Here is a 16,455-nt window from a genome sequence, read left to right on the forward strand (position 1 = left end):
CATAAGATCCCCCCTCATCCTTCTAAACTCCAACGAGTACAAACCCAATCTCCTCAGCCTCTCCTCATAATCCAAACCCCTCATCTCCGGTATCAACCTGGTGAACCTTCTCTGCACTCCCTCCAATGCCAATATATCCTTCCTCATATAAGGGGACCAATACTGCACACAGTATTCCAGCTGCGGCCTCACCAATGCCCTGTACAGATGCAGCAAGACATCTCTGCTTTTATATTCTATCCTCCTTGCGATATAGGCCAACATCCCATTTGCCTTCTTGATCACCTGTTGCACCTGCAGACTGGGTTTTTGCGTCTCATGCACAAAGACCCCCAGGTCCCTCTGCACAGCAGCATGTTGTAATTTCTTTCCATTTAGATAATAATTCAATTAACATTCCTTCTGGATAAATTATCTTAGTGTACCCACTAAGAATGCGTCCTACAACATAACTATGATGCATTAAATTCACTGCATTGTGGACTGTTAGAACCCAGGTCAGCACTTCTAGCACCAAAAGTGGAAACATCCAGCTGAAGGTATTAGTGCACCCACAAAAGGGAGTTTTTAAAAAAAATATCTTTGTGAAAAGGAGAAGAAATTACTGTACTGACCCATCCCTTTTCAGCTACCTTCCGAGATAGGTGATGAGTAGATTTCTTAAACAGAAAAGAAGGCACTAAACAAGAATACAGTTCTCAAACAACTTGGGAGTTACTCTATTTTTCCTGCCACCTAGCACAATGCAGGAGTTTGTGTGGAAATTATACAAAAGTGTATTTCAAAACTGGGTTTAGAAAATTTAAAAGCTTGCAGCATATTGATGCTGTAAACATATGCTAAAAATGTCATATATCGACCATAAGAATAATGAAGACCCACTTGAAATTGCAAGAACAAAAAATCTAAATAGTCACATCCAGAAACAAAAAGCAGCATTCAGCCATTTGATCACAGCTGAAAAGCTGCAGAGGTCTCTTCGAGAGAGCAAAGTGGAGGGCATGAGAAAGAATGGTACAGCTAGGTGCGGTTAGATGATCAATGTCACAGAGAGGTTGCAAACCAGCTACAGGGGATGTGCACGGATGAAACATGACAGATGAGTGTGACATACCACGACAGTAGATTCTTCTGGTAGGAATAGTGACAAACAGCAGGAACAGCAACAACATCAGACTGATTTTGTCGAACTAACATCACAGAATTCACACAACACTGGATTAAAATGGAACGTATATATCCAACCCGTCACAGGACCGCAATATTCCACCCTTTATCATTCAAAACATTCCAATTATCATTCATTATTCAACTTATTGCAGTTTTATGATGAATGTTGTTGAAATATCATTTCTCTTGATGAGCTCTCAGTATGGCTCAGCACAGTTTGCATTTAGCAGGCTTCACATAGGGACTTGCAAGTCACAAAGAACATGTTCTCCTGTTGTACCATCTAGAAGATGCACTGCAGCAACTCACCAAAGCTTCTTCGACAGCACCTTCCAAACCCGCAAACTCTACTATCTAGAAGAATGAGGACAGCAAATTCATGGAAACACCACCACCTGCAAGTTAAAGTCACCCCTTCTGGCAGCACAGTGGTTAGCACTGCTGCCTCAGTACCGGGGGCCCCCGAGTTCGATTCCCAGCTTGGGTCACTGTCTGTGCGGAGTCTGCACGTTCTCCCCACGTCTGAGAGAGTTTCCTCCCACAGTCCCAAAAACTTGGTGGTTTGGTGCATTGGCCATGCTAAATTCTCCCTCAGTGTACCCAATCAGGCACTGGAGTGTGGAGACGAGGAGATTTTCACAGTAACTTCATTGCAGTGTTAATGAAAGCCTACTTGTGACAATAATAAATAAACCTTAAATTTTAAAGTCACTCACCATCCTGACTTGGAATTATATTGCTGTTCCTCCACTATCGCTGGATCAATAATCTGGAACTCCCTTTCTAACAGTACTATGGGAGTACCCCTTATACCTTGTGGCTGCAACAGTTCAAGAAGCTGGTTCACCACTGCCTTCTCAGGAGCAATTAGTAATGGATACCAAATGCTGGCCTTGCCAGTGATACCTACATCTTAAGAACAAATAAAGAAAAGCCGCAGAACTTTCAAAGGCCACACACATACTATCTCAGTATATCAAATGTGCACACATTCACACCTGTTTAAATAATGACACTGGCACTTTTACGTCACTGAACATAGGGCAACTGGAAAAAATATTGCATGGATTGGGGAAAAGAGAGGGAAGACGGGATTTTGCCTTGCCTTCCCCTCTCCTGTGTTGCACTATTCTGATCTCAACGTGGTCATTTCGAATAGCACGTCCCTACAGATATCACACTGGAACTCGGCCAAACAAGATGACTCTACACGCACAACAAACCTGCAGTACATTTCCTCATATCCTGTCTGGATACTCCCTAAAGCTGCTGCTACAACTCCCCCAACATCAATGACATGGGAAACAAAAAGCCCAAGGGTTTTCAGCAACTGTTTTTGAAAGAATGATACGAGGTACCTATGTAACCATCGAGGGTTGCACATCGCTCAAGATCAGTCATAAAAATTGTGCAAACATGATATTTCCTTTCCCAGAACTCTGCTTGGGGAGAGGGTTTTCAACAAAGCACATAACATAAAATCACTGTTGTGCATTACTGGATCCTAAATTACAATTTTGAAAAAATCTTGTTCACCTTTGATGGTGGGTGAGACTTTGGCCCAACCCAGATATCGTTTCTTATTTTGGGATATCTTTCCCAGGAAAAGGATCCAGAAACTGCTCAGTGTATACTTCCTTGCAATATTTTTTGTTAAAAGTGTATGAAAACTGAAATAATAATATAAGCAACCAATGCTATAATCTCAAAAGCATGACTCATGGCTACTCTGAGTCCACCCATCCTGTGTTCATGTGCAGGAAACAGCATACACGTACCAGGTTTAGCAGTGCTAAGAAGCAGGTTGGTCAAGTTACTTTCCTACTGGTCACTATTTTACTCATTTAGTATAAACGTATTTACAGTAGCTCCATAGAATTCCAGAATTGTTAGGGCACCACAGGAGGCCATTTGGCCCATCGTGTCTGCACCAACTCTCCAAATGAGCAACATGACTCAGTGTCATTCTCCTGCCTTTTCTCCACACCCCTGCACATTATTTGAATAGATGATTATTGGAATAGAAACAATCTAATGCCCTCCTGAATACCTATGAAAGTAATCATCTAATGCCCTCTCGAAGGCCTTGATTGAACCTGCCTCCACTTCCAGGCACTGCATTTCAGACTCTAACCACTCACTGTATGAAAAAGATTTTTTCTGTTCACATTTTCTTCTTTTGCAAATCACTTTAAATCTGTGCCCTCTCATTCTCGATCCTTTTAGGAGTGGGAACAGTTTCTCCCCATTTATTCTGCCCTGCCCTTTCATGATTTTGAACTTCTCTATCAAATCTCTCCAAGGAGAACAGTCCCAACCTCTCTAATCTATCCTCATTTCTGAAGTTTCTCATTCTTGGAACCATTCTTGTAAACCTCTTTTACACTCTCTCCAATGTATTCACATCCTTCCAATAGCGTGGCACCCAGAACCATACACAATATTCCAGCTGAGGTCTAACTAGTCCTCCACCTTCCATGAAGGAGATTGTCATCAACTTCAGGGAACAAAGGAGAACATGTCCCTGTCTACATCAATGGGGACAAAGTAGAAAGAGTCGAGAGCTTCAACAACCTGTCCTGGTACTCCCATGCTGACACTATAGTTAAGAAAGCCCACCAATGCCTCTACTTTCTCAGAAGATTAAGGAAATTTGGCATGTCAGCTACGATTCTCACCAACTTTTACAGATGCACCATAGAAAGCATTCTTTCTGGTTGAATCACAGCTTGGTATGGGCTCCTGCTCTGCCCAAGACCGCAAGGAACTACAAAAGATCGTGAATGTAGCCCAATCCATCACGCAAACCAGCCTCCCACCCACTGACTCGGCCTACACTTCCCGCTGCCTTAGCAAAGCAGCCAGCATAATTAAGGACCCCATGCAACTCGGACATTCTCTCTTCCACCTTCTTCCTTCGGGAAAAAGATACTAAAGTCTGAGGGCACGTACCAACTGACTCAAGAACAGCTTCTTCCCTGCTGCTGTCAGACTTTTGAATGGACCTACCTTGCATTAAGTTGATCTTTCTCTACACTCTAGCTATAACTGTAACAGTACATTCTGCACACTCTCGTTTCCTTCTTTATGAACAGATGTTTTGCCTGTATAGCGCGCAAGAAACAATACTTTTCACTGTATGTTAATACATGTGACAATAATAAATCAAATCAAATTCTCTAGATCCTGCCTTCATCCACCATCAAGAGACCAGATCATCTATCCACATTGAATTTCCAACTGAATAGAGAAATTAGTATTTGGTCCTGACATTGTACATTGTAAGTTGGTAACAGGAGTCAGAACGATTTTATCCATTTGTTTTGGGAATGAAAGATTAACATGGGTTTCTCATGGTTAGGAACATCCTACTATTCACACCTCAAATATTTGCAATCAGCGATTAGGTGACACTGAACCTACAGCCCCCTAGCAACTGACTCCACCACCCCCCACCCCCAATTCCTGACAATAGTGAGAGGCTCAACTAGTCAACTTGCATTATATTTGACCAAAGATGAGCTTCTAACCATATATCGACTTCATCACAAAGACTGCCTACATCTAACCCCATAATCACCAGGCTTTGCCACTGCTTCAGCTCATCTGCTGCTGAAACTCACATCCATGCATTTGTTACCTCAACACTTTACTAGTCAATGACCTCCTAGCCCAGTCTCCCATCCAGCACCAACGCAAGCTTAAACAAAACTCTGCAGCTTGTATCTCAACTCATCACACCTGCAGTTGCTAACATTTGAGTCACAATTAAGCACCAGCCCCATTTTCAAATTCTCATCCTTGTTTTCCTCCGCCAGGGCTGGGGCAGCACGGTGTCACAGTGGTTAGCACTGCTGCCTCACAAGGCCAGGGACCCGGGTTCGATTCCCAGCTTGGGTCACTGTCTGTGTGGAGTTTGCACGTTCCTTCCCCCCCGTGTCTGCGTGGGTTTCCTTCGGGTGCTCCAGTTTCCTCCCACATTCTGAAAAACATGCTGGTTGGGTGCATTGACCCGAACAGGCACCGGAGTGTGGTGACTAGGGGAATTTCACAGTAACTTCATTGCAGTGTTAATGTAATCCTTACTTGTGACACTAATAAAATAAACTTTAAAGCTTTGCTGATGCCTACGTTTGTAGGCTTCTCCAGTCCTAAAACCCATACACTTAATCTGCGTTTAGTTGATCAGGAGAGGACAGCCAAATGAAAGAAATGACAAGAACAACACATTTTTCTGTTCTATCTTTCCTCCCCTCATCTATGGACATCAGAGTCCCAAGAACTGCCCTCCCACAGTACCTCACCCAAGACTTCATGTTGAGGCAATGATAGGGACAACTGTACCCTGCCCTGTCTTTACCCAGCATTTATCACAAGTTTCAAGATGGCAGAGGCTTGGCTGATTTTGCCCTCCCCAGGTCAACGCAGCCAAATAGCACCACTACTGCCAGTCAAGCCAAGTTCAGCTCTTGCACCACAGACTGAACATGGGACCTTCCTAATCTGGATAACTCAATGCGACGCGACAAGTGATTTCACTATCTAAGGCAGCAAATCAGTTTGAACCTTTAATCTGAAAACATGCATGATGAAGCTGAATATGTCAATCTAAAACCATTTAAAGATGCTGTAACATATGCTTCCCTTCGACATGAACCGGGATCTTTTCATCCTGGATCTCAGCAGCTGCATATATTTTTTTTTTTAAACTGCAACAGATGTAAAGTGAACCTCTCTGGTGGGTTTTCAAGTCAAGAGAATGCAGTTAGCTCATAAATTAAGTGACAAGACTTCGCTCAAGAACCTCCCTGATGCCTTAAACATTTAGTGCCAAGTAAAAATCTGAAAGAAAATTAGAACTGTACCTTAATGTTCTTCTGGGACATTCTCCTTCCTTGTGTATCCTGGAGAAAAAGCCCTCAAAGCTTTTTTTTTAATAATATAATTTTGCGCTTCACAGCCAACTCATTTCCTATGGATAGAATTGGTTTCACCCCCACCCACAGCTTTGAGTAAACTTCACTGTTAAAACATACTTAGTCACCTGATCTGATTTCCCATAACCTTCCAAAAAGGCGTTCACACAACAGCCTTCATCCTAACTGATTGCGAAATTTCTTGAAAGCTACTGACATTCAAAATTCTTAAGCCTTTGATATCCATTTTATGATCCATTATAAAGCAACGGTTCTCATCTTAATGTATCGATTAAGCAATTATCAGCTGCCTTTATTAAGGATCACCCAAGCTTCCGAAACAAAAATACATGAGGGGAGGGAAAAAGGGACATTTCTTTGGATGCTGATGGTTTGTGTTGCATATTAGTCACAGGCAAAAACATCCACACAACTTCAGCGGCAGCATCGCACTCCTGTATCTATCAAAGGGCATCAATGTCCTAAAAACCTGGTAGTAACAATGAAAAAGTCCCAGTTCACTTTGAAGTGAAGCATATGTTACATCATCTTTAAATAACGCATGCAGCACAAGTGCATCATTTGTGTCAAAACGTAGCACGAGCACCATAGGGTCTCCAGCATGACTGCTGCTCTTTCCCCCATCTTAACTGTGGTCATCCTCCTCAAGCCACAATGCAGTACTTAATCAGACTATGGAAGCCTGCCCTGAACGGCAAATTCGGGCGCTCAGTTCCACTCACAAGCGTTCAGAGCAAACAGAAAAAGGTCAAATGGAGCCAGTTTTAAAAATTTGAGCCGGCCAAAAAAAAACTTTGAAGGTCACCTTTATTTAAGGAGCAATCTACCCAGCTCAGACTCGACACTGCTGCGGCTCACTTTTAACATACTCGTCCCCAGGGGTGGATTGAAGTACGTGCAATACAATTAATAATCAAATCTTCCGGCTGACTTCAAAAGCATTCTTTTCTGCCAACTTTTGCAGTTTGCATTTACGGTCATGCATGGCGGTGATCCCTTTCCAATTTGATACAGCAGTGCAGAATAACAGTAACAGTGAACTGCTAAGACAGCCAGCTGATTTACTCCCTCAGAGAACACTCGAGAATTCCCTTGGGGAGAAAGAGAGAGAGAGAGAGAGAGAGAGGAGAGAAGAAGAGTTCCTACTTTCAGAAAACAAATTTTATCCAACACCATGAGAGAGTTCTTAAATCAGCCTTGAAGACCGTCACTGAAATAATTACAGTTTGGAAAAGTGAATTACTTGTTAACCATGAATCTACCAAAATACCGTACCAAATTTCACTGAACGTGACAAGGGGCTGAATCCTTTCAGCCACTAAAGGAACCCCACAAGCCAATTCCAGCAAATCATGATAGTTCCACCGTCCCATTCCTCCAGGAATTTATCGCCTCTTGGCCTTTTGGCCAACATCAAGCGTCAGATTGCACCCAAGATGGGGTGCAATGTCTCATCTTGTCAGCTTGGATCTTGTTTGTCTCTATTGAGGAGACCATGAATTGGATTTAGACTTTGTTTTTTGGAGCAAGCAAGGAGATGGATTTGGGTTTGCCCGGTCTACCGTGAGCATTGGCCTTGTAACTTTAAGAATGGAGTAAAAAATCTTCCAGGAATGCAATCACAGGAAATGAATTGATTGGTAGTGCCTACACAGAGTGGCTGAACCCTGGAGGCTCAGTGACCATCAAAAACAGTTAACCACTTTAAGCTGACTTTTAAATAGGCTTGTAGTTCCCAGGAAGTGTATTAATGTTTAGCTTTACCGAAGAACAAAGAAGATCTTTTATACAGAGTTGACGTCACTACTCAGTCACGACTCCACCCCCCCAACAATCCTCTTCTCACCAACGCAGGATACGGCTCCTTAGAAAATACAAGTGGCACTGAATATTTCAGCTTATACAAAAAGCAAAGATTTATGAGAGTGAGTGAGCAGCATATCAGAGCACAGAAATAAAAAACCTGCATTGAACCGAGTCCCAACATTGAAAGTTTACAGAATGTAAACATACACAAGGCAGTCAACTTGCAAGCAATCACTAGGAATACATTACATTTAAGTGTGTCACAAGTAGACTTACATTAACACTGCAATGAAGTTACTGTGACAATCCCCTCGTCGCCACACTCCGGCGCCTGTTCGGGTACACCGAGGGAGAATTTAGCACGGCCAATGCACCTAACCAGCATTGTGGGAGGAAATCAGAGCACCCAGAGGAAATCCACACAGACACGGGGAGAACATGCAGACTATGCACAGACAGTGATCCAAGCCGGGAATTGAACCCAGGTCGCTGGCACTTAATTTTGTAAGAAGTTTAACAAGGTTAAAGTCCAACAGGTTTATTTGGTAGCAAAAGCCACACAAGCTTTCGGAGCTCCAAGCCCCTTCTTCAGGTGAGTGGGAATTCTGTTCACAAACAGAGCATATAAAGACACAAACTCAATTTACATGAATAATGGTTGGAATGCGAATACTTACAACTAATCAAGTCTTTAAGAAACAAAACAACGTGAGTGGAGAGAGCATCAAGACAGGCTAAAAAGATGTGCATTGTCTCCAGACAAGACAGCCAGTGAAACTCTGTGGGGGTTACAAATAGTGTGACATGAACCCAATATCCCGGCTGAGGCCGTCCTCGTGTGTGCGGAACTTGGCTATCAGTTTCTGCTCAGCGACTCTGCGCCGTCGTGTGTCGCGAAGGCCGCCTTGGAGAACGCTTACCCGAATATCAGAGAATATCAGAGGTCCTCACTGTACCGCAAGCCCACGGATAACCTCACGATGCTCCACTTCTCCAGCTTCCACCCTAAACACGTTAAAGAAGCCATCCCCTACGGACAAGCCCTCCGTATACACAGGATCTGCTCGGATGAGGAGGATCGCAACAGACACCTCCAGATGCTGAAAGATGCCCTCATAAGAAGAGGATATGGCACTCGACTCATTGATCAACAGTTCCAACGCGCCACAGCGAAAAACCGCACCGACCTCCTCGGAAGACAAACACGGGACACAGTGGACAGAGTACCCTTCGTCGTCCAGTACTTCCCCGGAGTGGAGAAGCTACGGCATCTCCTCCGGAGCCTTCAACATGTCATTGATGAAGACGAACATCTCGCCAAGGCCATCCCCACACCCCCACTTCTTGCCTTCAAACAACCACACAACCTCAAACAGACCATTGTCCGCAGCAAACTACCCAGCCTTCAGGAGAACAGTGACCATAACACCACACAACCCTGCCACAGCAACCTCTGCAAGACGTGCCGGATCATCGACACAGATGCCATCATCTCACGTGAGAACACCATCCACCAGGTACACGGTACATACTCTTGCAATTCGGCCAACGTTGTCTACCTGATACGCTGCAAGAAAGGATGTCCCGAGGCATGGTACATTGGGGAAACTATGCAGACGCTGCGACAACGGATGAATGAACACCGCTCGACAATCACCAGGCAAGACTGTTCTCTTCCTGTTGGGGAGCACTTCAGCGGTCACGGGCATTCGGCCTCTGATATTCGGGTAAGCGTTCTCCAAGGCGGCCTTCGCGACACACGACGGCGCAGAGTCGCTGAGCAGAAACTGATAGCCAAGTTCCGCACACACGAGGACGGCCTCAACCGGGATATTGGGTTCACGTCACACTATTTGTAACCCCCACAGAGTTTCACTGGCTGTCTTGTCTGGAGACAATACACATCTTTTTAGCCTGTCTTGATGCTCTCTCCACTCACGTTGTTTTGTTTCTTAAAGACTTGATTAGTTGTAAGTATTCGCATTCCAACCATTATTCATGTAAATTGAGTTTGTGTTTTTACATGCTCTGTTTGTGAACAGAATTCCCACTCACCTGAAGAAGGGGCTTGGAGCTCCGAAAGCTTGTGTGGCTTTTGCTACCAAATAAACCTGTTGGACTTTAACCTGGTGTTGTTAAACTTCTTACTGTGTTTACCCCAGTCCAACGCCGGCATCTCCACATCATGACTTAATTTTGCAGCATAAGCCAACAGGGGAACATGCAAGAGGTCAGTATAAAATGGCACAGAATGGGATTACCAGCAACACTCACCCAAGTCTGTCACTACTTTGCTGCCACTCCTACCACCATATAAATTAACATGCTTTGTATGATCCAGACTTCTACGCCACCCTGCATTTAGCAGACACTTCTCAAATCTTACTGTATTCATTTTTCAAGCTGAGATTTACTTGGCTTCTGTGATCGGTCATCCTGGAAGCCACAGAACAAGCATTGATACCAAACAGGATATTTACATGTGCAATAGAGGAAATATTGAGATGGTAGTGTGAGATCTATTCCTCCTCATCCTGGCAAGACAGAAGATGCCAACCCTGATTTACTCACTGCAAAAAAAAAGTACTTTTTTTGAAGTGCAAAAAACGTGCATCACGTAGAAACAATAGAGGTTTAAAAAATCCCCCTTAGAATTCCTTCCCTTCAGATATTTACATCAGCTTGTAAAGCCATGGACATTGCAACTACATATGGTAGGTAATGCATGGGTGTGCACACTTTCCTCACTTGACTTCCATTTGCTGCAGCAAGAGGGGAAAATAAATAGAAGTCAGGGCCTGAAGACCATTTGTGAAATTGTGGAAATCTGATCAATTATTTTTGTAATTCAAACTGAAGATTCTGGTAAAGGGCAAGGTCACGAAAAAGGGACAATGTAATTGTTTAATGATAGGGACCAACACTGCAGAAAAAATAATTAGATCCTCGAGTTTCCCAGAATCTGTAGTGGCATCTTAACTTTACAGTCCTATCATTGTGAGACCTCGCTGCTATTGAGAAACATTTCCTCCACCCAGCAATGGCTCAACATCTTACATGTTAACAGGGGCAAGACCTGAATCAGAGCGTGAGTCTGCACTTTTATCGCAGAGAGAGAGAAAGCAAACGTGAAAAACTTTTTTGTTACTAATTCCGTATGTAAAGAAAATAATGTTTCCATAATGCAACAAGTCTTGACAGCAATCGCCTCACTTCCACTGCTTTTAAAATAAATGTCCAAGTGAGTGCTGTTAACGCCACAAAGACTAAAAGACCATTTGAGGACAGGAAAATCGACAACTGGCAACTCCAGTCTGGTACAGCACACAGTCTGGTGCAGTAGTGCAAGCTTCTGCGTTGTCTGAAAAGGGCACCATGCCCCACACTCTTACAGCTTCTCCAAATTTGATTGCCACCTGGTACCCAAGTTTGTGCCCTGGACTCTGGCTTTGAGTTAAGTTTATTTATTAGTCACAAGTAGGCTTACATTAACACTGCAATGAAGTTACTGTGAAAATCCCCTCGACGCCAGACTTCGGCATCTGTTCAAGTACGCCGAGGGAGAATTTAACATGGCCAATGTACCTAACCAGCACCTCTTTCGGACTGTGGCAGGAAACCGGCGCAACCGTAAGAAACCCGCACAGATACAGGGAGAATGTGCAAACCCCCACATAGACAGTGACCCAAGCCGGGAAACGAACCCGGGTCCCTGTGAGGCAGCAGTGCTAACCACCGTGCGGCCCCCTATCTATATTTTTTAATCTTTCTCCACTCTCCCTTTCCTACACTTGGAGCTTGTACCCGTGTGACAGAAAGGCAATATTTTTTTGGCCTGCGTTGGATTATGGACTCAAATCAATCACCAGAAACATTATACACAGGATTAGTCACACTATGGTGGGAGATGCTCTTTGCAAGACACAGCAAATGCAGACTATGTACGGCAGGTGACATTCAAATAATATGCAATGCCGTGGCTTTTACTGTGGACCAAACAGTGTTTTCACACGTTAATCCTGGCCGAGTGCAATAATGTTGAATGGTGCCTGCTTCAATGACAGGATGGAGCAGCCAACTTGTTTCAGTTATCACAAAGATCAAATGAAAGGTAAAAATCATGCTTGCATCAAAGATCGGCTACCGGGTTAATGCAAGAGAAAGTAACCTTTGGTAAATAGTTTTTGATCTAAAAATAATTGTAGGAAGTCTACAGCTTTTTGTCTCAGCATTATTTAAAGAGATGTGGATTGTATTTCTGGGAAGCCCATTGAATTCTCAATTTGTAACTTCCCAGTTGTCGGAATTTATGACAGTCCAGCAGGGGTGCAAGGTCAATCTGACCCTGCAGCTTGTTTCAGAGCAGGAGAAGCGAGCTGGTGTTCAGAAATCTATATTTAGAGAGTGTGAGTGGGTGGCGGACTTATTATTTCATATAATCCGAGAGGATAATGAGGTGTATGATTCATTTTTCAATTACCCGTTTTATTTAAATAAACCCATCTGTTGGTTCATACTAATACTAATGCAAAATACCGCAGATGTTGGAAATCTGACAAGACGACAGAAATGCTGGATAATATAGAATCCCTACAGTGCAGAAGAGGCCATTCAACCCATCGAGTCTGCACTGACTCTGACAAGAGTATGTTAGTAAGAGGTTTAACAACACCAGGTTAAAGTCCAACACGTATATTTGGTAGCAAATGCCATTAGCTTTCGGAGCGCTGCTCCTTCGTCAGATGGAGTGGAAATGTGCTCTCAAACAGGGCACAGAGACACAAAATCAAGTTACAGAATACTGATTAGAATGCAAATCTCTACAGCCAACCAGGTCTTAAAGATACAGACAATGTGAGTGGAGGGGGCAGTCACCTGCCATACCCAGTCCAACGCCGGCATCTCCACACTTTAACCTGGTGTTGTTAAAACTCTTACTATATTTACCCCATCTCCACATCAAGAGTATCTTACCCAGGCCCTCTCCCTCACCCAATCCCTGTAACTCTACACATGTATCATAGCTAATCCATCTAGTCTACTCATCTTTGGACACTAAGGGGCAATTTATCATGGCTAATCCACCTAACCTGCCCATCTTTGGACTGTGGAAGGAAACCGGGCCACCTGGAGGAAACCCACGCAGACATGGGGAGAACATGCAAACTCCACACTGACAGTCACCCAAGGCTGGAATTGAACCCGGGTCCCTGGAGCGGTGAGGCAGCAGTGCTAACCACTGTGCCGCCCAAAATATTCAACAGCTCTGGTATCTGTAGAGAAAAAAAGCATTCCCTCTCCAAAGATGCTACAAGATCGACTGAGCATTTCCAGCCTTTATGTTGGTTTATACCGAGGCTGACGAGTAAGTGCAATTTCAGTGATTTTGGAGAAAGAATCAGATGGAAACACCGGGTGCACTCCAGTAGCTGCTGCAAGGAGCATGTATTTCAGGATCCCCAAGTCTCGCCACACAGACATTGGACAGAAAAAAGGTACAATCTGGATTGTAGGAGGCGCAAGTTTTTCTCATAGGAATGGCCGCAGAGAAAACACTTGGTATAAAAACCCTGAAAATATGAAAACCCACCTGTCGTAGAACGTAACTAAATTAAGCATAGCTATCTTGCCCATAACATTTAGAACCGTGAAAATTTTAATAAAGTCATCTTCAGTCTTCTCCAGTGCAAGCTGCTGCATTCATAGAATCATAGAACCCTACAGTGCAGAAAGAGGCCATTCGGCCCATCGCGTCTGCACCGACTAAAATCTCACCCAGGCCCTACCCCATATCACTACATATTTTACCCATTAATCCCTCTAACCTACGCATCTCAGGACACTAAGGGGCAATTTTAGCATGGCCAATCAACCTAATCGCACATCTTTGGACTGTGGGAGGAAACCGGAGCGCCTGGAGAAAACCCACGCAGACACGAGGAGAATGTGCAAACTCCACACAGACAGTGACCCGAGCCGGGAATCGAACCCAGGTCCCTGGAGCTGTGAAGCAGCAGTGCTAACCACTGTGCTACCGTGCCGCCCCTCCCATTACAGAGGTGTTTCACTCCCATTACAGAGGTGTTTCACTCCCATTACAGAGGTGTTTAAACCCAAGCTTAACCGACATCAACCCCATCGCTCCAATAACTGGACATTTTTATCCATAATGGGCTGATCAAAAAATTGAAAATCATTCTTTAAGTACATCCATCCTCACATTCTGCACATACTTAAACAAGTCTTGAGATTTAAGCTCTATTCTTGATGTACAAACCCACTGTCCTATTAGTTTTTTTTACCAGTGCTGCACATTTAACTGACTGGTTCAGCAATCTATCTCACCAGTACATTTAAATCTGCCCCCTGGGTCCTGTCCTGTGTATATTGCTGCTTATTATCCTTCAAGGTTAAACAACATCTGCCAGTTATCAGTCCATTTTCTCAGATTATCCAGGCCTGCCTACATGTGGACAAACGCACGCAGGTTATTCTGCTGTTAATTCAAAATTAAGACGAGAAACTTCACTGAAAAAGGTGTCAGTCCCAATCCTAGGAGATGGGTGAACATCACATGTGGGACACATCTGCACCTACATAAAACTTTGTAGCATAGAAAGATGTCATTTGGCTGAACTGATCTATGCTCCACACAAGCCTCCACCAATCCAAATCCATCTCAGTTTAAAGTATGATGCAAGCCTGTATGGTCAAGACAAGACTGCAATGTGGGACCCACTATTGTTTCAGAAAGCAAGAAAAGTGACTATTTTCTCAGTAACTATTTCAACATCATAAGCACCAATAATGCCCCCACCCCCGTCATGTGCATTGTTGACTCACTACTGTACTCCGATGAGATCAATCTGAAATCTCTTAAACATGCACTGTTTTCAATGGGTTATACAGCGAGTTAAAGATTATTGATTGGCGACTCATTGTCAATGAGCACAAACATGTTTTTGAAGATCGTGGCTTTGCGACCAAGCGTCAGTAATTCAAATATACAAATCAGGAAAGGAACTGTAACATTATCCCTAGCACTGGCACTTAATGAAAGGTTGCACTATTACAAATCAATGTTCAGTCTCTTAACAAACAATTGTTTCAACTTCAATCCCTGCCCAAAACTTTAAAAATGTGCTTTCGAGTGCGTGCCTTTTTATTTTAAAAAAAGGCAGGTTACAAAACTGTAATACAACCTTGATAGTAAATACCGTGTGTCCTTAATGGCTCTCAGCACTAAATGCACAAGAAGCACACACAAGAAGGAATGAACAAGGTTATGCAGCATGATTAAAATGAACCGTGTCCCAGAAAGCACATCAAGACTTTGGAACAGACCTGCTTCATTTGCTTTTGTACTAGATATGAAATGTACCATTGTGCTACAATCTACAAATACTGTACAGCTATAAAGATGGACTGCTGCTACCGTTGCCAAGAAATCTATAAGCAGGATTGATGGGGAATGCAGGAGTAAAACACTATTTATAGAATGGAACATGAAATTGCCTTTATGACTTCCTCCCACGCCCAATACGTGTGAAGCATCAGCCTGGCTTTAACATGTTGGAAGCAAGGTCTGCAAGACATCACAGGCTACAAGGAGGCACCAATGCACCCCTCCCCAATGAGCTCAACGCATTCTATGCTCGTTTTGAGCAAGAGGTCAGCGAGAGCATGGACGAGCCTGTATCCAAGGTCACCACCGCAGACATCAGAGCAGGCTTCTCAAAAGTCAACCCACGGAAAGCGACTGGCCCAGATGGGGTACCCAGACGAGCACTCAGATCCTGCGCGGACCAGCTGGTGGGGGTACTTGCAGACATCTTCAACCTCTCTTTACGACAATCTGAGGTCCCTATCTGCTTCAAGAAGATGACCACCAACCTGGTACCAAAGAAAAGCCAGGCAGCGTGCCTTAATGACTATCATCCGGTAGCTCTGACATCCATTATGAAGTGCTTCGAAAGGTTAGTCATGGCACAAATCAATTCCGGCCTCCCAGTTTGCCTTGATCCACTACAGTTCACCTATCGCCGCAATAGGTCCACACCAGACACCATCTCCCTGGCCCTACACTCAACCCTGAAACACCTAGATAACAATGACACTTATTTATTGATTACAGCTCAGCCTTCAACACCATTGTTCCTACAAAACACATCTCCAAACTCTGTGGCCTGGGGCTCGGCTCCTCCCTCTGTGACTGGATCCTAAACTTCCTAACCAATAGGCCGCAATCAGTACACATAGGTGACAACACCTTCTCCACGATCATCCTCAACACCAACATAAAGCTGCATCCTCAGCCCCTTATTATACTCCTTACACACCCATGACTGTGGGGCCAAATTCCCCTCCAATTCGATTTTCAAGTTTGCTGATGGCACCATCGTAGTGGGTTGGATCACAAACAATGATGAGACAGAGTACAGGAAAGAGATAGAGAATCTGGTGAACCAACAATAATCTCTCCCTCAATGTCAACAAAATGAAGGAGATAGTCATTAACTTCAGGAAGTGTAGTGGACAACAT

The 16,455-nt window shown here is 43.8% G+C and overlaps 1 protein-coding gene across 3 annotated transcripts in view; it reads right to left on the minus strand.

Annotated features, from left to right (window-relative positions):
- The window catches only part of ahcyl1 (adenosylhomocysteinase-like 1), a 103,978-nt gene that overhangs the window by 50,630 nt on the left and 36,893 nt on the right, over positions 1-16,455 (minus strand). The window contains exon 1 of one of the 3 annotated variants that reach the window (XM_078242142.1): positions 6,036-6,202. The exons of the other annotated variants lie outside the window; for them this stretch is intronic. Within the exon in view, the coding sequence (XP_078098268.1) occupies positions 6,036-6,056 (21 nt within the window). The 5' untranslated portion in view covers positions 6,057-6,202. Of the gene's footprint in view, positions 1-6,035; positions 6,203-16,455 lie in introns of those variants that run through there. 3 annotated transcript variants of the gene reach the window in all.

Source organism: Mustelus asterias, chromosome 25 (assembly GCF_964213995.1).
Source record: "Mustelus asterias chromosome 25, sMusAst1.hap1.1, whole genome shotgun sequence".
NCBI lineage: Eukaryota > Metazoa > Chordata > Chondrichthyes > Carcharhiniformes > Triakidae > Mustelus > Mustelus asterias.